Source organism: Leuciscus leuciscus (assembly GCF_965113295.1).
Source record: "Leuciscus leuciscus genome assembly, chromosome: 15".
NCBI lineage: Eukaryota > Metazoa > Chordata > Actinopteri > Cypriniformes > Leuciscidae > Leuciscus > Leuciscus leuciscus.
Genome location: NC_138739.1, coordinates 21,867,684 through 21,892,201, shown reverse-complemented (window position 1 = coordinate 21,892,201; position 24,518 = coordinate 21,867,684). Strand labels below are relative to the sequence as shown.

The 24,518-nt window shown below is 39.2% G+C and overlaps 1 protein-coding gene and 1 long non-coding RNA gene across 3 annotated transcripts in view; one reads left to right on the top strand and one right to left on the bottom strand.

Annotated features, from left to right (window-relative positions):
• Positions 1 to 19,627, bottom strand: part of LOC309475629 (SLAM family member 5-like) — a 40,380-nt gene extending 20,753 nt beyond the window's left edge. The window contains exons 1-5 of one of the 2 annotated variants that reach the window (XM_082138500.1): positions 19,487 to 19,627; positions 18,488 to 18,817; positions 17,736 to 18,038; positions 17,469 to 17,583; positions 10,784 to 11,773 (exon numbers count right to left, since the gene is read on the bottom strand). In XM_082138500.1, coding sequence (XP_081994626.1) covers positions 11,737 to 11,773; positions 17,469 to 17,583; positions 17,736 to 18,038; positions 18,488 to 18,817; positions 19,487 to 19,574 — 873 coding nt within the window. In that variant the 5' untranslated portion in view covers positions 19,575 to 19,627 and the 3' untranslated portion in view covers positions 10,784 to 11,736. Of the gene's footprint in view, positions 1 to 10,783; positions 11,774 to 17,468; positions 17,584 to 17,735; positions 18,039 to 18,487; positions 18,818 to 19,486 lie in introns of those variants that run through there. The other variant, XM_082138499.1, reaches the window with a different exon arrangement.
• LOC309475696 overlaps positions 1 to 24,518 on the top strand; it is a 55,957-nt gene extending 31,439 nt beyond the window's left edge. The window contains exon 6 of the long non-coding RNA XR_014197782.1: positions 24,493 to 24,518. This is a non-coding gene — a long non-coding RNA (uncharacterized lncRNA). The remainder of the gene's footprint in view (positions 1 to 24,492) is intronic.

The following is a 24,518-nucleotide window of genomic DNA, read 5'->3' as shown; positions in this document are numbered from 1 at the left end:
AAAAGTGCTGGTGAACTTTATTATCAATAACTAATTCTTTATTATCAAGTTTAAGTGTGATTTTTTTCTCTCCTAATTTCTGTTATTTCTGTTATATTTATGATTTAGTATGATTTAGTCAAATAATTTCGCATTAAATCAACATGATTTTTTCACAATATCTGTCAAATAAAAATGCAGATTAGTGTAGGGTTATGTAGCTGTATCCATTATTCTGATCATCTGTTTCCTATTGCTGAGTTGAATAATTTATAAAGGGTTTTAAACACATTTGAAGCATGCACACATAAAAGTTGCCTAATATTATATTGGATTATTTGTTGTGTAATCAATACTCTATTGTTAAAGAACCTTTATGATATGCAAACAGGGATGAGGGTGAGGGACAGCAGAAACTGCTGAACGACACTTGATCAAACGTGCTCTTTCGCCAACAAAGTGTGAGTGACCACTGCATAAATAGAGTAGAATGGTAGCATGCTATTCAAAACAGTGCCAATGTACGACTCCAGACCACCGAGAAACCGTAACAGTCTTGTTCTTATCAGTTTACATCTAGAGGGTTTTTTCTTATGAAACTTTGGGTTCTGGTAGGCCACTATTTCCTTCACAGCTAAGACACAACATCTGTGTTCTGTGACCTGAGTTCACACCTTTTTACAAACATAAAGAACCAGAAAATGCAATCATTCAACTAGGATTTTTATGTTCTAGGATAAAAGCTTGACTCGGTTTATTCACTTAAACACGTATCATGTTCTTGGCCATATTCATTTCGGCAGGAATTCTGTCATCAACACTGTCATCGTAACTGAGAAAAGTTCCATAGTAAATGTCACTAAACAATCTATGTTTAAACTAATCTTTTAACTTTACCTGTATTGAAGTATTCATGTGCGTTCTAGTTCCCACAACGTTCTGACAACATTAGTTTCCAGTGAAGCGCTGAGGCCTAGTAAGGGAGTTTCACAAGAGCATCTCTTCACCCACTCATACACCTTATACACACACTAACACTCAAGTGCACTCTTGTGAGCCCAATAATAGGTTCACCAAAAAAACATGTGCTGCATTCAACCAACAACAACAAAAAACACTTGATACCGTACATAGTAGGGAGGTTAAGTGACTTTTGACTTCAAGTCATGATGCAAAGGTCCCCTTTGGTATGGAAGTACCTTAGGGCCATAGAAATAATTTTATCCTAAGACACAAGTGAGATCATATTTTGTATCTTATATACGCACATTTTAAAAAAATGGCCACCAACCATACTTGAGAGGCCCATATCTTTGCTTCTGTTATATCTATAATGACACATTTGGTATCAACGTGTACATTTTTGGGGTCAAGGAGTCCAAAAAATAGGTTCCAAGACTAAAAAACAATTATGTTGTCCTTACCATGACAATTGGAGGTGAAGTATGCAATATTTTATCAAAAAACGCATGCCAAACACATGTATGATATGGATGGGGGAGGTGAAGTAGCCTCTGTGATGCTGGCATAATATGCAGCCCATGAGATCCATTCTCCGGCTTCAAGGTTCTCTTTCACGAGAATGTTTCTGACTCTCTCGAACCACTGGTAGCCTTCTTCAATTACATTGATGAGAGGACGGGAGGCTGGATGAGGATGACTGTTGGTTTTCAGGGCAGGAACATACAAGACCTCATCTCGGCCAGGAGCCAGGTCCACTCCTCAGGATGTTTTTTGCTACCTTTTTTTCACTATTATTTCCTATTATCTTATACCTTGGGCCATCACAAGTTGATCACGATCACCCCCAACTCGGCCCCGTTTGGTCTCAGGGGCCAAAAAACACCCTTTTTGGGAAAAGCTTTTGGCGGAATGATGTAATTGTGAATATAAGGTACTGCAGCTACATAAATGGCCATATAACCCTACAATTTTGCATGGTGTATCCTGACAAATACGGGCAGCAGCAGATGTGACGATGGGATGTACGTCTCCATTCCCTGCCTCAGGGAACGAGGGTTACCATATATAATTGAGACGTTCCCTTATCGGTCGGTCACTCTCGACGTATGTCGTAACCAACTGATAGGAATCCCTACCAAAGCGCCACAGCTGCTACACCCATCCAGTGCCCGGTGTAAGCCTGTACCCCTTCTTGCCTGGATGGACGATAGAAAAGGGCTTACACAGAGCGTATCTGTCACTGTTGTTCCGTGATAACCCATACAGCGAGATTATTGGATAACACTGGGAAACCGTGCCCTTTCTATGGAAGGGGAACGATGCGGAAGCCACTTTCTTCGAGGGAGTTATGTGAAAAAATACATATGGACTAGCCCAAAGGTTGTACTGCAATATTGGGTAACTTAGCCCAAGGGAAAGACACATGGCTTCGATTAAGAGCAGCCGTGGAAGTATACACATATGGAATCCCCATAGGGTCACACATATGGAACCCAGCCTAACACCTGATCTCTGAAGGGAGTGGTGGGAACCTTGGGCACATAGCCAGGCCGGGGTCTCAGTACAACATGGTTGTCACCCGGCCCGAACTATAGGCACGATTCGTTGACCGAAAATGCTTGCAGGCCCCCTATCCTCTTGATAGAGGCCAGTGCAATCAGCAGCAAAGTCTTCAAAGAGAGAAACTTTAATGGTGCGTTCACACCGGACGCGAATTGCGCGTCAGGCGCGAGTGATTTCAATGTTAAGTCAATGCAAAGACGCGTTACGCGCGTAAAAAATTCCTGCGGCGCGGTAGACGCGAATACGCCTCATTCGCGCGTCAAGTTCGCGCGAATGGCGCGAATTGAGCGTCTGGCGCGTTAAGCGCGTTACGCGCGAATGTTTTATGTAGTGCTTTTTGTGCATTCTCGTGTTTGACGCGAATTCGCGTCTGCCGCCCGAGTTGAAAAATCTGAACTTCTGCGTCAATTCGCGCCGCGTTAACCAATCAGGAGCCTGCTTGCTGCTGTCACGTGGTGAAGTGACAGTTTATAATGTTATTTTATGTTTGGCCTCAATAAATTATTTTGTAATATGACTAAAATGCACAACAAAGCAAATCTTTCACATAAAAACTCGATTTCAATATATGAGAGATACTCATTTTGTATTTAATGCAATTTATTCCATATCTATATGAAACATTAATCTAATGTGAAGACAACAAATACAATTTAGTGTATACAAAAAAAAAAAAAAATCACAGGACAGGTTTCACTTTTGGAGGCTGGCTCCATTTATTATCAAAACAAAAATAAATGACAGATTAGGTGGGTGCGGGCGAGGGTGAACCTCGCGCCGGGCTGTACAGCGTGGGCTCGTCAGGCAGCGACCACTCGAGGCCGAGGCCTTATACGGCCTACGCTGTCCTTGTCAGCGTCCTCACCGTTAGGTCCACCAAACCTAGGTCCTGGACCAAATTGTGAAACTCCTGAAACCCTCCGGAGAGTCTGGTGGACCTGAGTACAGCGACGATGTCCCCTACGCAGCTGTTTCTGCTCTCCAGAGCATATACGAGCGGTGACTCTCTCGATTAATGCTAATGCTCGATAAACATCTAAAAAAGATGGCCGCCAAAACTTTCACCTCTGACGCGCGTAAATTTCGCTTCAAACTTTTGTTTTTACGCGCGTGGGACACGCGAATTAACACAAAGTGGTCAAGCGTGGTAGACTAGACGCGGTAGACGCGAATTTGACGCGCTATTTGCGTCCGGTGTGAACGCAGCATAAGTCTGCTGAGTGCAAAGACTCAAAGGGAGCATCCTGAAGAGCTTGAAGCACCAGGGAAAGGTCCCAAAAGGGTATGGAGGGGGGGTGAAGAGGGTTTAACCGTCTCGCCCCCCTAAGGAACCTGACAACCAGGTCGTGCTTTCCAACTGATTTGCCATCTATGTGGTTGTTATAAGCTGAAATAGCGGCAGCATGTACTTTGAGGGTGGAGGGAGACAGCCTTCGCTCCAACCCTTGCTGCAAGAAGAAAAGCACGGACCCTATCGAACATCTTCGGGGGTTCTCTCGGTGAGAAGAAAACCACTCGACGAACAGGTTCCACTTCAAGGCACACATCTCGTGGACGGCGCCCATGCAGAAGTGATGGTGTTAAGTACCTCTGGGGGTAAGTCACCTAGAACCAGAGATGGAGTTTCCAGAGGTCCGGATGCGAGTGCCATAGGGTGCCCCGTCTCTGAGTCAGAAGGTCCTCCCTCAGAGAAATGGGCCAGGGAGGGACTGTCACAAGGAGCATAAGTTCAGGGAACCAGGTCCGGTTGGGGCAATAGGAGGCCACCAGAAGGACCTGCTCCTCGTCCTCCCTGATTTTGCACAGGGTCTGTGCAAGTAGACTCACTGGGGGGAACGCATATTTGAGGAGGCGCTGGGGCCAGCTGTGTGCCAGTGCATCCGTGCTGAGTGTTCCCTCAGTCAGGGAGTAAAACAGCTGGTAGTGGGAGGTCTCTGAGGAGGCAAACAGGTCTGAGCCTCCACCTGAGCCTCCCCGAACTCTCTCCAGATCAGCTGAACTGCCTGGGGGGTGGAGTCACCATTCTCCCGGGAACACAGCTCATGATAGCTCGTTGCCCACACGGTTGAGCACACCGGGGACATACATGGCTCGAAGTGACCTCGGATGCTTCTGACTCCAGAGGAGGAGATGGCGGGCGAGTTGTGACATGCAACGGGAGCGTAGACCACCTTGTCAGTTGATGTACGCAACGGTTGCAGTGTTGTCCGTACGGACCAGCACATCTCTGCCCTGTAGCGGCCACTTTAAGTGGCTCAGAGCGAGACATACTACTGGCAACTCGAGGCAGTTGATGTGCCAATGCAGTTGAGGGCCCGTCCACACCCCTGACACTGCATGCCCGTTGTACGTGGCACCCCAGCCGGTGGCAGAGGCGTCTGTGAACACCACAGCATGCCTGGAAACCTGTTCCAAGGGGACTCCTGCCCGCAGGAATGAGGGGTCTGACCACGGGCTGAAGGTCTGGCGGCACGCCGGTGTGACTTTCACCCGGTGAGTGCCGTGATACCACACCCATCTCGGGACTCGGCCATGAAGCCAGTGCTGAAGCGACCTCATATGGAGCAGCCCGAGCGGAGTTACCACTGCTGCCGCTGCCATATGCCCCAGGAGCCTCTGAAAGAATTTCAGTGGGACCGCCGTCCTGCCTTTGAAGGTGTTCAAAGGTGGTTTCTCACAGGTTCGCGTTTAAATTCTGTGTAGAGAGAATGGTGTCGTCTTAGCGTCCCCTAATTTAATAACAAATGATCGTTGCGACGGAAGCGAATCAATCAAAACTAACTTTAGATGGAAAATAACTTTATTAAAGAACCGCTATAAAGCCAAAACAATCTTGCATGTACCTTAAATTATACGCGTATCTCTGTTAAGCTGCTTTGAAACAATCTACATTGTTAAAAGCGCTATATAAATGAAGATGACTTGACTTGACTTGACTTCAAGCAGTTCAGCACCGACTGAGCGCGTTGCTCTGTGAGGTGCGCTGTCTGTGCGACCGAATCCAATTCCATACCGAGAAAATAGATCCTCTGCATGGGGGCGAGTTTGCTCTTCTCCCAGTTGACCAGAAGACCCAACTGGCTGAGGTGCCTGAGCACGAGGTCCCTGTGTTCGCATGCAAGTCGTCGAAATAGTTGAGGATGCGCACGCCCTGTTCTCTCATGGGAACAAGGGCCCCCTCCGTAGAGCCTAGTCAGGCATGCACGATGATAAACAGCATTAATAGCAACCATATCACCAGCAGCTAGTTCAGCCAATAGATGCCTGTCACCAGAGACAATTTATATAAGAGACATGCCACTTCCTCAATCCTCAATACAACTATATAAGGAAAACCCGTAACGGCAAAGATGGCGGTTGTATGCACATGTCCCGCCCCTCCCGCTGAAAAGCCAATCATCTGCTTTTAACAGTCAAGCCGGGAAACATTTAAGCCTATCGTCTGGTTCCACTGACGCATGCGCACAGTAGAGGTTTTGCGACAGCGGAGACGATTTGGCGACAGCGAGTTGTGGTGTACAAGATCAGATGGAATCCACATGGAAGAGAGTGATAACAACGCGAAAATAAAGCATTTTATATCGACCACAAATATGTTACCTTACATTCTAAGTAAAAGACACAAAATATGTCTTATTTGATCGGTGAGTAATGTAGATGAACTGCTGCGCTTGTGACACTGACAGGGCGCATATTTAACTGAAAGAACAAGCAGAGAGAGAGAGAGAGCCCCGGTCGCGCGCGCGCACTCTCTCTCTCCGGAGCCAGACGAGAGCGTAAACAACTTAAACAAGACTTCACCGTCTCCAAATTAAGCGCTGTCTTGCTCTCTCTCCCTCGCACATATTAATCAAAATAAAACAACATGATGGTAAAAGGTCGGAAGACCAAAGTGTCATGTGGAGCATTCGGAGATATTTTTTCCTGAATTATCGCTGGGAGTGAATTGTGCTAAAATACGTTGCCTTATCTTCTCTGAAATGCGTTTCGCACATTCAGCTGACATAAAATTACTCTCTAAATAAACGAAAAAAAACCTATCCAGTGATGTAATGTTTTCTGTGTTGACACTAACCTTGTGGGATGTCCATGTCCTAACTGCTGGGATAATCACACAACCGTATGACACGTCCAATTCGCGAACTAAAGACTCTTTTGAACCGATTCATTTTAATGAATAGTTAAAACAACTGATCTATACAATACATTGTTATTACTGATAAAGTGCAAACCTGCTTATATTTAAATAATGGAGAACAATATTGACATTGCATATTGCACAACACCGGCATTCTGGATAGAGACGTAAATGAAGTTGGTGTCGTGAACCCTTGCGCATGCGTAGTAAAGTATAACCTGCGGGGGAAAATGCGTTTTAAACCTTATTTTGGGGCAAAGTCATCAAACTTTTTCAGCGATTTTTATCATATTTTACTGCTGTTTCTAGTATACATGTAGTTTTTATGTCCCGGTGACCAGTGAAAGTGCAGTTCTGACTCTCTGCCCATTCATTTAGATAGGAGCCTGGTCTTGTTGGACCGAAATAGCTGCCCGGAGGCGTTGCCAAGATGGCGGCCGAGTGGCACGACTTGCCTAAAAGGACTTTGCTGTCACCCACCACCTGAGCACATTCTTTCACTTTTCTATCCAAGCCAAGGGTGGCAGCCCTCCTCAGTTCATTTTCTTTGCCCACTTCACCACAGAAGAGACACGGTTTATCGAATGGTTCACATGATGTTGAGGGTCTGGGTAAAGCGAGTGTGGTGGACTTGTCACTCATGCGCTGTGTTTTTACTGGGCTCACAGACTCTTCATGCTTTTTTCTTTTTCTTGCTCTCTCAACTTTTTGTTTATCAATCGCATTTCTGCAGCTTTTGTGCCACACCATAGGATTTTGAATCATCAGCTGAACTACATCCTGACTAATGCCTGGATGTATTAGTCAGGCATTAGGCATTAATTAGGCATTTCTGCTGATCCCCTAATGCCTTCAGCTCCTGGATGTTAGCCTGTATTTTATAGAAAATAGCCTGTATTTGACAGAAATTCCAGAATTGTCAGCTAGATAGTGTGGTGTATTTTTTGACAGTGAATGGGATGCTAAATATCATTTTGACTTTAATATGATTAACAAAGCACTTGTAATCACGTTTTCATAAGTGTAAAGTAGGACATTTTTGATAGTGTAACGGCAGCATAATTTCACCATTTTGTGCATTGCCCTTTCTCCCAATAATATTAGTGCACCATCTTAGTATATACTGTAGGCTTATACAATCTTTCGCTGGATCCCAATTTGTGTACTTGTGCACTATTCTATAAAATTTTGTAGTACAAACAGTACGAGTAGCGAGTTCAAACTAGAAATTCCAAAAAAGAAAATGTGCCCTTTAAATACCCGGATGATGCAGTTAACCAAAAGAAAAAAGTTAATTTGTGTGGAAAGTTAGACACTTTATACACTCACCTGTGGAGGAGAGGCCATCAGACTCAGACACTGGATGTCAAAATGACAAAACATATAAAATTCATACACTAGACAGCTTGATATTACAAGTACATAGTGTGTGTTAATTGGGACGTTCATACTTGGGACACAGAGTTGCTGTTGTCAGCTATGCTCTGGCTCCCTCTAGTGTCACTGACATGAACTCTCTCCATTATACAATTAACAGAGTTTACACACACTTTTGAGTTATGTATTAATCAAATATTTAATGAATATTAGTCCATGATCACATCTTCATGTAGATTTAGAACATGACAAACTTTACCTCTCTGGGCAGCAGTCAGTAAAAAGTAAAAGATTCTTTATAAATACTGGGTTAAAAAAAAAGTGTTATTGGTGCAATACAGATTAAAAACAGTTCAGTGCAGTTTCAGATAACACTACATTATTAAAAAATACCAAAGTGGTTTGTTAAGGGTGCCATGTTATTGCTGCACCTGTGACTTAAATGAAAATAACATTAGTATGTCAATGTCAGTAGGAAACACATAACACATAACACTGGGATTAAAGTCCCCGTGAACCGGAAGTTGCAAACGATTTTTCTCCAGTGTTGTGACGTATTTCCCAGTGAAACGGAATATTGAACAGAGGGCAGGGTTTCACTCTAGCGCTCCTCCTCTCCATCTCTGCTCATAGCAGACTAACGGTTTGAGGGGAGTGGTTAAGCGTTTTTCAACCCAAGCCGTCAAGCCTATGTCATCAGAGAGGGACCGCCATTCCAGACCGGAAGTAACTTTTCAGACTTTGATTAAAGATTACCACGGCAAACAATTTTTTTCTGTGTCTTAACTTGCACGGATTAATTGTTCACCACAAGACTAGTAATATGCGCTAACAAAGTAAATAGGGTCAATTTTGATTTCACGGGGACTTTAAGGACACTTTTTCTTGTTGAGATTTTACATAAAAAATAACACTGTGGCATTCAACTTGTTTTTCTGCTGAGCTCAAAGTATAGAAGTAAAATAATGTCAAATGTTTTTGAAATAAAAAGCCTGTTGAATTGCACTACTTGAAAAAAAATAGGCATTGCATTAACCATGCTTGCATTTTAATGCATTGTATTTTTAGGGCTTGCATTTTTATGGGCTGAAATTCAACATGGTTGAATATTTAAGCTGTGAATATTTCAATTAAAAACATTTCAAACACCTTTTCATTATTAAAAATTCAATAATCCATATTCACCTTTCATATTTCACTTCCAAAATATTCAAACTGTTTAAAAATACAACCAATAATATTCAACAGGCAATTTTCGGTCCATTTTATTTCGCTTTGCAAATTCGCTTCCACAAATTCAGTGGTTCAAATTCGACAGTAAATTCAACATTGACGTCCAGGAACTGCAGGAAAAGCAGTAGATTGCCGAGCATACTCTCCATCTGCTGTTAGTCGACCTCACCAGCAGATGGTGCAAAAGCGCTTGTTGTTGAAATGATTATCTGTGTCAGTATATGCGGAAAAGATGATAAACACACAAAATGTGTTTATGTTTATGTTTCATTCAATAACTTCATTGTTACTTTCCCTGTGTAGCCTACATGTCATCAGCTTTCTCTACCATGAACAGGATTATAATCGGTTTCCCTCAGTACCTCATCATACTCAAGGATTCCCCTTCCGTTGGGACTTCAATAACTTCAATAGCAAACTTAAATTTATTTGAATAAATATCAAAAACCCAAAGGGTGCGCAGTATGCCTGACACTACATGAACACTTTACAGTTGGTTTTATGACTGTAAGTCGTTCTATTCAAATGCTATCGGAGTTAGAAACGTGTATACCAAAGTCATATACACTTTAGAGACGGTCCCTAAATGTGCGAATGTCCATCATCAAGCCATCTGTATGCCAGTCTATCACTGGGAAACGCTCAGCTTTGCGCGTTATTCTGAGTCCATCTGCTTGCCTGCGAGTTTGGTCTTTTACATCACTGTAGTCCATTAAGCTACGTTAAGCGTTGTATATGTCCAGCAGGGGAATCCTGAAGTATTGAGGGAAACCCTAATAGCCTGCATGCAGCACATCGCCACAATATAAAGTTAAGGCAACTAAACAACCAAGATAAATATATGTCAACCTCAAAAATGTAGCCTAACATTGGATCTGTATATCCGCATCTGGGAATAACATTATAATCTCGTTCACGGTAGAGAAAGATGCATGTAGGCTACACAGGAAAAGTAACCGTGAAGGCACTGAATTTAACATAAAACAGCCGTCATAATAATCACAAATACACTTACATTGCTGTAAATGAGTTTTATGAATGAATGACTTGCTCTAATTTTGCTGGTCTTCGTCAACAACACGCGCTTTTGCACCACCTGCTGGTGAGGTCGACTAACAGCAGATGGAGAGTATGCTCGGCAATCTACTGCTTTTCCTGCAGTTCCTGGACGTCAATGTTGAATTTACTGTCGAATTTGATCCACTGAATTTGTGGAAGCGAATTTGCAAAGCGAAATAAAATGGACCGAAAATTGCCTGTTGAATATTATAGGTTGTATTTTAATTGAAATATTCACAGCTTAAATATTCAACCATGTTGAATTTCAGCCCATAAAAATGCAAGCCCTAAAAATACAATGCATTAAAATGCAAGCATGGTTAATGCAATGCCTATTTTGTTCAAGTAGTGCAATTCAACAGGCTTTTTATTTCAAAAACATTTGACATTATTTTACTTCCATATTAAAGCATCTTAAATAAGGGTGTAAAAACTCCTACATTGAGCTCAGCTTACACAAACATGTCCAGTCTGACAAGCTGAACAACTAAAAATAACCATAGAGAAATAACAGAAGATTTCCATAAAATGAACAAAAGGCACAAGTTAACCATTAGCATTATCATTCATATCAATGTCAGTTTCTCAGCTGGAACAGGATTCAGAAGAGCAGAAACCGGATGCTGTCTTTGACAGTGGTGATTGGCTGATGATAAGAGAGACAGACCAAAACATCTTGGACAGGTTGTGTAGATAAATTCAAACTGTTTACACAAATCTTGTCAAAACAGCCACATTTTCAGCTGGTGGTTAGTCAATTTAAAAGGCACTATGCATAATTCATTTAAGAAAAAATTGGTCCAAAAATCTAACAATAAAATATAGAAACATGTATATAAAAATGTACAAAAATATATATCAATATAAAAAAGGTCATTTTTAAAAGAGCATTGTATGGCGAAAATGGCGAAATACAGCATGTATTCTGCTCAGTTCAAATCTCAAATGTGGAAAGATTCTGGTAATAGAGTTGAACTTGCATGAACATGTCTTGTCTAAAAGGGTAAACATCTAACCGCAGAACAAGTTAGAGCAGGATGGAAGGACATTGTAGGATTTAAATAGGTGACAAACAATGAGCAAAGTATTTGAATGGCAATCGACCAATCAGAATCAAGTATTCCAGAGAAGCATGTATTAATGAATAAAGAATATTAATGCATTCACTGAAATTCTATGACATGGAATGTTAGTGCAAGCTAGAGGAAATCCTAATACTGAAATACTGATAAAATACTGATGACACTAAAGCTCTGGATTTTATATAATAACTGAACAACTATTCATCATTCTCTGAAAATCTCTATGCTCTATGTTCTCAAAAACCAGAAGCACTAGTCACAGAAAATGCTGAGAAAAATGTGTCAAGTCAAATAAGTACAGTATTTTTAACATGGACTATACCATGAATATGCTATGTTACATTAACACCAGAGTATATGACATAATCTTCTCCAGCAACTTTCTGAAAGAAAACAAAACACAAATAACATGAATCAAAACATGTAAAACAAAAACAATTGTGTGTGTATATATACAAGAAAAATAACAGACTGTTGGTGTGTATATATAGGGTACAACAGGGCTAAATGCACAACTTAAGAAAAAATTGCTTTTCACTACACCCATAGTGTATTATTGCAGAAAAAATATATCTTTGTATTGAACAATGATGGAGCAACAATTTTGTGTGAAAATAAATCATAAAAGTGGTTTGCTTTTTTAAAAATCTAACAAATGTATGAGATGGCAAGCTTTACCACTCACAGGGTAAAAAGCTGACCAGCACGGGGAAAAAGTCACACATTATTTGTATAAATACTTTAAGTAAAATAATGTTTTGAATGTGGAAGTTGATACTTGTTCAAAACATCCACTTTAGCAAAGTTTCTACTACTTGATAGATAAAAGAATACATTTTTGGTTCAATAAATATACTGTCATTAAAATATGTTAATATAAAAATATATTTGAAAAATATAGAATATATTACATACATATTACATTCAGAAATAAAATTATTTAAAAAAATAAAGATTCTGAAAACATTGAATGAGATCCCATAATAATTCATTATAGATTTAAAGTGAGATAAAAATGTGTTTCATTAGACACATTATAATGTGATTTTAAATCAGTAGCTTATGTATTTAAACTTTATTTAAGCAATGAGGGTGTAGTGTTTTGAAAAGCTATGTATTATAAGTAAGTTAATTCATTTAATTTGGTCTTTTATGAATACAAATAGACTGAAAATATTTATAACTATTGTCTTTTTTTTCCACTCATAGTCTGTAACTATGAGAAACAATTTATAATTGTTCTCTCTCACTCGCTGTGCTATTGCCTACATGACAGATGATAACAGTCATACAAAAATATGAGGACATCTTTTTTATACTGTAAGATATCTAATAAATGAAGATGACAAGAATGATAATAAGAAAATCAATCCTGTGTCTGGTATCCGATAAAAACTGGATTTTGATTGTTAAAATATCCCAATGTCCAATAAATTCACAAACTCTTGGGGACAATGTCAGATAATATTAATACAAATTATAAAATTATAAAAATTATATATTTTTAAATGAAATCCGTAGAGATAGATCAACGTTTTAGTGAGTAAAGACATTAAATATATGCATATAGCATTGAATGCTAGATACAAATAATTATTATAAGTTGATAAAAGATATTAATTAGCCTACATACACTTTGCATGAAACATAGCAATGTGCCGTTATCGAGAGAGCGCTCAATCTCCTTCTATTCTTGGCAGAGTGTTTTAGACGATGGTGAGAAAAGCAAATGAATAAAAATGTATTTGACTTGACTGAGGCGTTATTAGTCATCCGAACCTGTCTTTTCTTTCATTTTAATGTAATTTTTATTGTTGAAAATGTTTATCTTAGCTATATTAGACTGATAGAAAAAATCTATATACACAAAATGGAATGGCATTACATCTATGGGAAATTACATGACGGATAAAAACAGACAAAAAAAATAGACTTTTTTATCCCAACTAACTCCGTCAGAGTGATGGAGCTTATAGAGTAGAGTGTGAGATTAAGTAAACGAGTGTACCTGTATTTATAGTAGATATAGCGTTTTCTTTCAGGTCAGTACTATATTCATAATAAAAATCTTGTTTGAATGTCTGCGATATCTTGTCCTTTTAACAGTTAACGGTGCAGTGTGTGATTTTTAGTGGCATCTAGTGGTGAGGTTGTGAATTACAACCACCAGAAGTTACGGTGGCCGACGGGAAAATATGTCGTAGTCTGAGACAGCAGAGAGAAGCCAGTTAAGCAATGAGGTTTCTTTACAAATATAAATTAAGAAATCAGGTTTACTTAATTATTCAGTAAAACGATATGGTACTGTGCATATTTTTTGTTACTTGTTCACCATTATGTCAGTGTTTTATTCACTGACTTTAGCTAGCTTCTTTGCACGAAGAACAACATAGTGTTTATCCGTTTAGGGCTACTGTAGAAACATGTCGCCGCATTTCAATGTAAGGGGGACCTGCAGTGTATGTAAATAGAAATGGCTCATTCTAAGGTAATAAAAACTTAATGGTTCATTAAGTAAAGTCTTTATACACCACTGAAAACATAGTTATGTATGATATTGCGATTCTTTCAACAGATCCTCCTAAATATTACACAATGCACTTTTAAGGGGTTTTCCGTTTCCATTTAATGGCGAAATAATGTAACTTCTGTTGCTGTTCACGGTTAGGGACTATTTTTTCCAGCGGAAGGAAGGCTTTTAGTGATTTTACTTCACAAAAGTTGCATTGATACATATTTTTTGGCTTTAATATTTGTATTGTGTGGTAACCGTTTTATAAAAGCAATAAGGTACTCAAAGCTAGTGCTGTATCGTGCGCTATGCGTCGTGACTTATTCACGATACTATAGACCCCTTTTGCGCCGACGTCACAGTTACGTCACGGCGCTAGCTGGAGGCAAAACAAACGGAAAACTGGAGGCGGCCAATACAAACCAGCACAGATTCGGCTACATAATAAGGAGCTTAAATTATTATTTTTATTATTAAATGTCATCTTGTTGTGTTGTTGGGTGCAAGAATCGATGAAAAATGAGTATGCTGTATCTGGAATTTTTATTTCTAGAAAATATCCACATCTTTAAAATTGCACCGTCACTCTTTACATTGTCGTCTTGGCGCTGGCTAGGCAGAACTGCGGATCGCACACACAAATCTTTACATGACCATTCAGCACATAGTTATAGGCATCTAAAGATTTATATGCCCTCAGTTTCTCTTTACCCTCGGTTTCTCTATCGGGCAGGTGTAGAAGTCAGGCCACTCAACCGTTGGTAGCGTTAACGTTAATCCTGTCAGATCGTCCATTGACTGAGCGTGTACGGGTCGGCCAATCTGGTTCCGTCCGTTAAAATGAACTTTTGCAAATAACAATCGTGGTCCTGGACAGTGAGTGACCTTGCACATTAAGATAAAATTGGATTTTCTCCAGTCATTGTTAAAAAAAACAAGCTAACAAACTGGCAAACTAACGTTAGTGAAGCGGCCAGAGGGATCTTTCTGCCTCCAGCTAAGCCCCGCCCACACAAATACGTCACCATGTTTACCAACTGTAAAAGGACCTATGGGGCGCCGTTTGTAAAGCGGCTCACGCTGAAAATAACAGCAACATTTTGTCACATTTAGCTTCAAACAATGTTTAAAAAACTGGTATGAATTTTTGATGGTCACTTTTTACCACATTTACAACAATATTTGTCAACTTAGAGATATTTTAAATAGTTAAATCTAAATATTAAATGTTACACCTAAATGCTAAATCTAAATCTAAATGTTAAATCTAAATCTAAATGTTAAATATAAATATAAATCTAAATGTTAAATCTAAATGTTAAATCTAAATGTTAAATCTAAATCTAAATGTTAAATCTAAACGTTAAATCTAAATGTTAAATCTAAATATTAAATCTAAATCTAAATGTTAAATCTAAATCTAAATCTAAATGTTAAATCTAAATGTTAAATCTAAATCTAAATGTTAAATCTAAATCTAAATCTAAATGTTGAATCTAAATGTTTCGGGTGAAACTAAATATTTAACTAATATGCAAATTCAAAATGCCGGTAACCGGAAGTGCCAAAATAAAAGCTCGAGTGTGTGTTTATAGCATGGTTTATAGTGTCAAATAACGAATAAAAACCATCTCATAATAATAACTATAATATAACGATAATAACTACCTAAAATAATAAACACGTTTGGAGAAACTGTAGAGTTTCGTGATGAGAGTGATGACATGACATTCAGTCAAAGTGAGCCCCCTCGTGGCTGGCTATTATGGCTGCAGGTCATAAGTCCCGCACTTTTCATAAAAGTGACGCTAGCCTACTCTTCAAATACAGTTTCTCCAAATGTGTTTATTATTTTAGGTAGTTATTATCACGATAATCCATGTCCAAGAGTCCATTTCCTCGGATGAGATGGTTTTTATTCGTTATTTGACACTATAAACCATGCTATAAACACACACTGACCTCCTCGAGCTTTTATTTTGGCACTTCCGGTTACCGGCATTTTGATTTTGCATATTAGTTAAATATTTAGTTTCACCCTAAACATTTAGATTCAATATTTAGATTTAGATTTAACATTTAGATTTAGATTCAACATTTAGATTTAGATTTAACATTTAGATTTAACATCTAGATTTAGATTTAACATTTAGATTTAACATTTAGATTTAGATTTAATATTTAGATTTAACATTTAGATTTAGATTTAACATTTAGATTTAACATTTAGATTTAGATTTAGATTTAACATTTAGATTTAGATTTAGCATTTAGATTTAACATTTAACATTTAGGTGTAACATTTAATATTTAGATTTAACTATTTAAAATGTCTCTAAGTTGACAAATATTGTTGTAAATGTGGTAAAAAGTGACCGTCAAAAATTCATACCAGTTAAATACAACATTGTTTGAAGCTAAATGTGACAAAATGTTGCTGTTATTTTCAGCATGAGACACTTTACAAACGGCGCCCCATACGATACAGCACAGCCTCTTGTACCTTATTGATTACATATACACACCAACAGTCTCTTTTCTTGTAATCCTTTTTTTACCTTCAACACAGTATAAATCGAAATATGGCTCAAAAACAATGGTTGAATAAAAAGACAAGCACAAGTTACAAGCACAGCACATGATAGCGGGCAAACATGATGACCTGTTGGGTCAGATTGTACAAAAATACTTTCTAAAGTTACTAATAACTTCTACCAAAAGGGGGTGCTTTCAAACATAGTATCACTTTTGCCTTTTGAAAGACTTTTGGGGGGCTTATTAATAACACTACCATTTTTGTTTGTTCATTGTTAATGTCAGCTGTTGGTTCCATTACTGGCTTTCCTGCATTTGATGCAGCTGCCATTGAATCATCAGGGTTGATACTTTTGTTGATTTGATGACTTAATGCATCACTGTCTGAGTCTCTGTTAGAGATGCATGTGGCTTTCAGACACATAATCTTGGTATACTGTGAACTGAAAACCTCCACCCTCCCTAAACCCTACTGAGCCTGAGAAATGAGAGCACATGTTTGTGTGTTGAATTGCAAGTTTCTAAAGTTGTCTGATATGGTACTGTGCCTTCAGGACGCTACCATGTAAATTTGAAACCTAAGCATGAAAAGGGCAAGCAAAAACAGACATTAAGCAAAATAGAGTGCTTTATGATGCTTTAAAATATCTTGTCTAAGGCCACATTATACACAGGCAAAGTACGAATGCTAACATTAGCACAGGATGACACAGCTACTGCTTCGTCACGTGTGTAAGCGCAAACAGCTCTTATCTGTGGTAAAAGCTGAGGTTTCTGCAAACAGCCATAGTGTCTTACCGTACTGTGAACACTGCGTGCACGAAATGTTGTTTTGGTATAAAGTACCTCTTCCTCACAAGTCTGGACTGTTTTAATGATAATAATCACATTTTCAAACTACAAAATAAGTGTGAAATGTTTTTTTTTTTTTTTTTTTTAACAGATATTGTGGTGCATTGTGGTGAACACTTAACTTCACTTAATTTTAACCCAGAATGTTCATATAATTTTATGAAAAAAGTGTTACTTGCCCTCTTGTGTTGCTCGTTTACTCTTCCTTCTGAGAAAGATTATCACCACCACAGCTACAGCCAGTATCACTAAACTAACCAATATTACCACCCAATGTGACGGCTGCAGTTCTGTAATGAACAAACAGAAAATAGTATTAATTATAAATGAGACCTGCAATATTTGATTTTAACAAAGATCTCACTTAATATGTCTCAGTTGTTAAGCTTGCTAAATAAACTTGATCACTTTTTTAAACAAAATCTACACTCGCTAATTATACCTGCACATGTGTGACAGAGTTGACTGATATCCAGATGTGTAGTCTGGTTGCTGATGGGATTGTAGATCACACAGCTGTAAGTGTTTTTATCCTGATATTCCACCTCCAGAGGTAGAGAGAGACTGATGCTGAGATCAGACACACTGATGCTGGACAATACACTGATTCCTTTGTACCAGGAGAGAGTCACATCACTCACATTCAACACTGAACACACCAGTGAACATCTGGACTCTGATGATCTTGATGATGATGAAGAACAGTCTGAAGAATCTCTGATGATGACAGGAATGGGTAGAGGAGCTGGCAATATTAGAGAGAAATAAAAATAGAAATGATACTTAAAAAAATGTATCTAAATCAAACAAAGTACAAATCAAGATATGGAAATAGAGTTGAAGTTTCTATGTTTAATCTAGCATTATTTTTGTTCCATAACAACAATCTGTTATTTCAAGGAAAACTAGCAGAAACATCACAATGAATATATTTGCTTAATAAAATTTGTGATTTTGTTTGTGCGTGTGCGTGTGTGTATGTGTGTGTATACATATAAGTACACTGCGTCTTGTCTTAATATTTCACAACTGAAAAAAATATATAAATGGAGTTAAGAAACAAAGGTTCACTAGGAGTAAGTTTATTTAACCCCATCAGTTACACAACAAGAACAAAAGCTGCTTTCAATTACTTCAATGACAGTTGTTCTGATTCCTGATATCCACCCATCACTAAACATTTGATTTACTCACTGTAGACAGTAACACTGAAACTCTTGTATGAGATCCCGGTGTTGCTGGCAACCTGTACTTTATAAAGTCCAGTGTGTTCAGTTCTGATGTTTCTGATGGTCAGAGATCCAGTTTGACTGTCCATCTGGAGTCTGTCTCTGAACATCACAGCAGTATCATACATATAGATGGCCTGTCTATGAATTTCAGCTATACGAGTCTCTGAACTGTCAAGTCTATAAGCCCACAGTATCTGATCATCTCTCTGTACTTGAACATCAGTGTTTAGAGTGACAGAATCTCCCTCAGTCACCGACAATGACTTAATTTCATCATCATTCCCAAACACACCTGAAACAGAAAACAAAGATAAGTATTTTTTTTATTAATCTATTTTTACAATTTTAAGAAAATTACATGGAAAATCCCAACAATTCCACCAGAGTTCACTAATAACCTTTATTAAAAAAAAATACTTGTTTGTTTATAATTTTAACACAATTTCTTCATGAACTTAACTCCAGTCAGTTGTTTAGCTCCAAGGCTCCAACAACATAGCCTATTCAAACATGTTGAATAGGCACGAGCATGTTTTTTTTTTTCCCTTAAGACTTTTTGTTGGTTGGAAGCTCACAGTTTACCACTATTTCGCAATTCATCCAGCTTTACTAATTGAAAATGTCGAAATACCGAATGCATTGTGAAAAATATAGGCCTATACAGTATTTGAGTGAAACCACATTAAATTAAAAATTAAAAACACTTACCACGCGAGAACCAAATCAACAGGCAAAAGAAAAAAGATTTAAGACACATATTCACAATTCCCTACATATCCGATCAAAGAAAAATCCTCATGACTTAGAGCGCATTTTTTTTAGTTGATGAAATCCGTTGCGTTAAGACCATTTCGATCCGCTTTTTTTCCCCTTCAAACCTATAAAAATCGAAGTAAACAAGTTATACATTTCTTAGTAGGCCTATAGTAGGCTACCATTAAATAAGCTGTGAATTCAGTACCGTTTTCGCTTCTCAAGATGGGATAGACAAAAATAAGGGTGGGCTTCGACTGGTAATTAAAATATAGGCCTTTTCGTGATTCATCCATCCATTAAAATCCCACGTTTTTTTGCGAAAAAAATAATTAAGAAATGCAGAACCCAAAAGCGCTACTTCATGATTTCAGTTTCAGACTTCCAGATTTTACTCACTCTTCGTCTGGTGGGACTCGTGGGAGCCCCGCCCAGGCTCGTCATTTCTTGAGGCGTTCTTTACACTGGGCTAAACTCTAGAGCAGGGATAGGCAACTCCGGTCCTGGAGGGCCGCTGTCCTGCAGAGTTTAGCTCCAACCCTAATTAAACACACCTGAACAAGGCAATCAATGTTTTCAGGATTACTAGATAGATACAGGCAGGTGAGTTTTTATCAGGGCTGAAGCTAAACTCTGCAGGACAGTGGCCCTCCAGGACCGGAGTTGCCTATCCCTGCTCTAGAGGAAAGTCAGCTCTTTCAGCGACGCAAACAGGATGAAGATTGTGAGTTGGGACTGTTATAGTGCAGATTATTTTGCATGATTATGTTTACTTTGCTCTACTTGTGGTTTGTTGCTCTTCTCTAAGCTTTTCAACTCTTTCCTGTCATTTTCCTCTCAGAAAAAAAAAATTCCTTTCAGAGTACAGCTCTATAACTAACAGCTGAATGAAAACGTTTTTCCTGCTCACATAAGTCTCTACCAAATACGACAGTTTTTATTATTTGCATATCAAACAAATCGCAAAGCCTCTGCTTAGCTTCTGCTTTAGCTAATAAATTATAGATTCGGTTGACAGGTGTTCGGTTGGCAGGTGCTTAAATCTGAATAGACAATGAAATGTTGGCATTATGACAAATAAATATGGTGTTTAACAGCTTATAGCACAATCTGTAGTCCAAAAGGCCATTAAAATACAATATATCTGAGATGTCAAATCAGTGTACAAAAGTTACATAAACATAAACTTAAATATATTGAATATATTATATATTATTTCACTTCTATAGCCACTGGTTCACACTATCAAGAGATTTTCTGACACTTTGGGTTTTAGTTGGCCACTATTTCCTTTAGAGAAATCTTCTAGTCACGTTGAAAAGAAGTGTGTGTGATGAATGTTTGTGCATGTGCATATGGAGAGCACTATTCCTGTGTCTAACATCCTTTTTGGAAATTCAAATGACAGTAAAGGATGTTTTTTTAAATACCATTCATAATGTTCACAGTCCTATTATGCCAATTCGGATTTACAAAAGCAATCATCCTCAATCCTCAATGCAGCCTTTAATGACTTACATGACTTTCATGTTTATGTAAGAGTTTCCTCCAGTTATATTTTCTCACTTCTAGCTTCTTCCGCTTCTTTTGAATTCTCAGCTCAGTTCTTTGCATTTTCCGTAACATGTGATTATGTTTGTTCTGTTCAAGTCTTTAGCCAGTCATTTTTACAGTATCTATAGGGGGAGAGTGGGGTAAAGTGAGACATTTTTTACATTTGTTCCCCTCTAAGCGAGCTAAAATGATATATCAGTCAAATTTACACATTTCCCATTAATTCAGGTCAGGATGTTTCCTAGCAATGGAAATTATTAGAATGTATTCAGGACGAAGGGCAGTGAAAATATGATTGTTTTTAAAAAAGTGGTCTTGTGTCTCACTTTACCCCAGCTATAGGGGTAAAGTGAGACAGACCAGAGAAATCAAGGGGGTAAAGTGAACCAGCTGGGGGTAAACTGATCCACTTACTTTTTCCACTCTGAAACTTCCATAACAACACATGTTGTAACAGTAAGAATCTTGACAGCTAGCTTGACAACCACACATTCCAGAACTAATGTCGGACTAACAGAATCATGGAGATTGGTCAATTAAGCAAATTTTTTTGATGACCCACCGGTGTGCATCCAAATGAAGGTGCAACGCCCTTGGCGTGCTAAGGGTGAATGGCACACTGGAGGAAATTCCTCCTAAAAAAAAAAGAACTATGTCCAAATTATTGTGATACATTTGGAAAACTCAATGCAGTCAGACCTCCCCTGGCCAGCCCAGGGAGGGTGGCCCGTCCTGAGCCAGATTCGTATTTGTCCGCCACCGCTGGAGCTCCGTCTGGAGCAAAGTCGGTCCTAAAACGGACCTTTGGGTCTTTGTGGAGGAGGGACAATGCTCCGCTCGGACAAGGAACATGGACCAGAGAACCGTGGTGGTCAGACCGGGTGGGGAAACAGCCTGACCCACCCCAGGGAAAGTGCACTTTGTGCGGGCGAGACTTCCAGTAAATAGGGTCTGGTTTGGACACCCAGTCCCTCGGTGCCAGGGCGTGCACACCGTTGAACGTGCACCGTCCTGGGTGAGCTAGGGGTGAAAGACACACTGGAGGATATTCCTCCTTGTAAAAATGTCCAAAAATATCTTGTATTTGAAGAAGAGCTCCATGCTCGCAGACCTCCCGGGCCAGCCCCAGGGACGGTGGGTCATCTCCGGTCAAAGTCAGATCCGTACACCTGCTGGCCTCCTGCTGGAGCAACCACGGACGCTCGGGGTGTTGTGGAGGAGGGAGACGACACTCTTATCGGACTAGGTAATGGAAAACAGGCGCCTCCGGGTTGCCTGGGGCCCAGAGGAGCGCACCCTCTCCTTCGGGCCGTCAAGTCGGGGTGCCCGGTCGATTGGAGCTTCGGACGCGCCTGGGGATGGAGCAGCTTGCTCCTCCCCGATTTGCGTGTTGACCTCGGGAGACTCAGATGGCCCGTCTGAAACGGATGTCCGCAAAGGTGACCGCGGACGCGTCGGGAGGCTTGGATTAGTTGGGGCCCCCCTGGCATGTCTTAAGAGCCAAACTTTGCCCTTCCCGGTTACGGCCTCGATCCAGATGCCTCCTGCCCCTGCCCCCGGTGGATGGTTCCTCATGCGCCCTATGAGTGGCCGTGTTGTCTCGAGCCTAGGCCCGAGTGGAGCGAGACCTGTGTGTAGGGAGCCTGCGCATCGCGGTTCACTGTCCGGGGCTTCTCGGTTGATCCCAAAGGTAAAACGTATGCATTGCCCCAGGTTTTCTTCCTGGTGTATTGCCTTGGCATGATGGCTTTTCTACTATGTTTATGACATTAAAAATAAAACATATGTCATGTAATATTACATTAAAATATGTTTAAGACTAAACTTAACTTGTGCCTCATGTCTCACTTTACCCCACAGCATTTGTCTCACTTTACCCCACCACCACATTTTAGAAAAAAACGATCTCTCTTAGCAATTCAGGCTTATCTTCAGCTAGCATCATCACATGGTTTTATATGTTGGTAGTTCATCAACATGTATGATATAAGTTTTTTTACCTGAATCAATTTGCTTTGGCACAACAGTTGATTAAGCTGACAGCAAGAAAATGTACTTTTACATGCAAAAAAAATATTTTTGTGAAAAAAAAACATGCTTACGACAGCACCATGAGGTCCTCTCCTTCATGGCCAAGGGGAAATGGAAGGGGCTTGAAAACATAATGGTCATATGACCACAATTGTGTTCCATTGCCTAGATATAGGGGGTGTCTCACATTACCCGATGTCTCATATTACCCCGTTCTCCCCTACGTGGTTTTTGCTAAAAGTTCATCTGAACAGCTTATTCTGTTTTAATGTATACATATGATGAGTTATGTTGTCTTGAAGTAATGCAACACATTTATTTCTTTAAGTTGCAGGGCGTGAGTTTGTCTGCAGGCAGCCCTTCACCCACATGCAGTGTTTCCAGCACCTTCTGTACACTTTCTGCATCTCATATCTCCAGTAGTAGACACCCGTACCACATCTGACCAAACACCACAGCACGCCTCATTCTGAGCGGAGCAGGTAATGTGTCACAGTGCATGAAGCTTCTCGCATTCAATCTGTGCATTAAAAAAAAAATGCTTGTGCAAGACTGCAAAATAGAAATAAGTACCAAAATAATAAGCGTTTTGTTGATATATTTTACTATAAAAGACTAACACTGAGAACATGCAACCATTCAATCCTCTAGATATTTAAAATAATACTTTTAATTTATTTTTATTAATTTATACCACTCTGTCTTTGTTTGTGTTGGCTCCTCTTTTACCTCCGCCTTGTTTCCCTGTCATGACACCTGTCTTTATAATAGTTGTAAATATTAAAGTGGTCAAATCTTGAAAAATCTATTTCCCCTTGAAATACAGCACACTGTATGTCACTCAAGACTTTCTCCTAAGCCTAAAAAGTCCATTTATTGAATCGCCTGCAAAAAATGCCAAAATGTTTGACGTCAGAAACCTGAATACATGAATTTGTCAGCAACTATTGTTTACAGTAGCGTACGTTTAGTTTTAGTGTCTAAATGTGATTTATTTGCAGATTTGTATATATTTTTTTCTAAAACAGAAGAAAGAATCTACCTCAGTCATTACTTTTGGGTGATTCGGTTGCTTCTGTGACTCATTGATGCTCTTCATCTAAATTATTGATGCTTTAATGGTGTTACTGACTAATGGCACATTAAGTACTTTAGCTTCTTATAAAATAGCAGCAAAAAAAGAAGATAAAAAGCTTTTTACTTTGATGTTTTTATCTTGATTTTTTTATCCACTTATTCCTAAAGTTCAGATTTAAAATGATAAACTCTTGATTTCGGTGTTTCATATTGGTAGATCTGACTTGTAAACGACTAACTGTAACAAGCCACATCCTGTAAACACTCTCAAAAAGCATGTGACCAGCATGACCTACAAATCCATTACTTCTGCTTTAGAGGTTTATGATAAATGCACTAGATCTGGGATATTGAATTGGTTGGGACACGGACCGTCAGGCAGCCGAGCGGAAACTGAGATCGTTTTGTTCAGCATCTCAGCAATAAGCAGCTGCAGTTTAATAGATGGTGTGATGTGGGGAATGTTATTCCCCTACAGTTACAACAAACATCTTCTCTATGTAAAGTGAAACCATAATAAAGCATTAAAGAACAATAAAACTTTTTGTGAAGGCAGGTGTTAACACTCAGAGGACCAT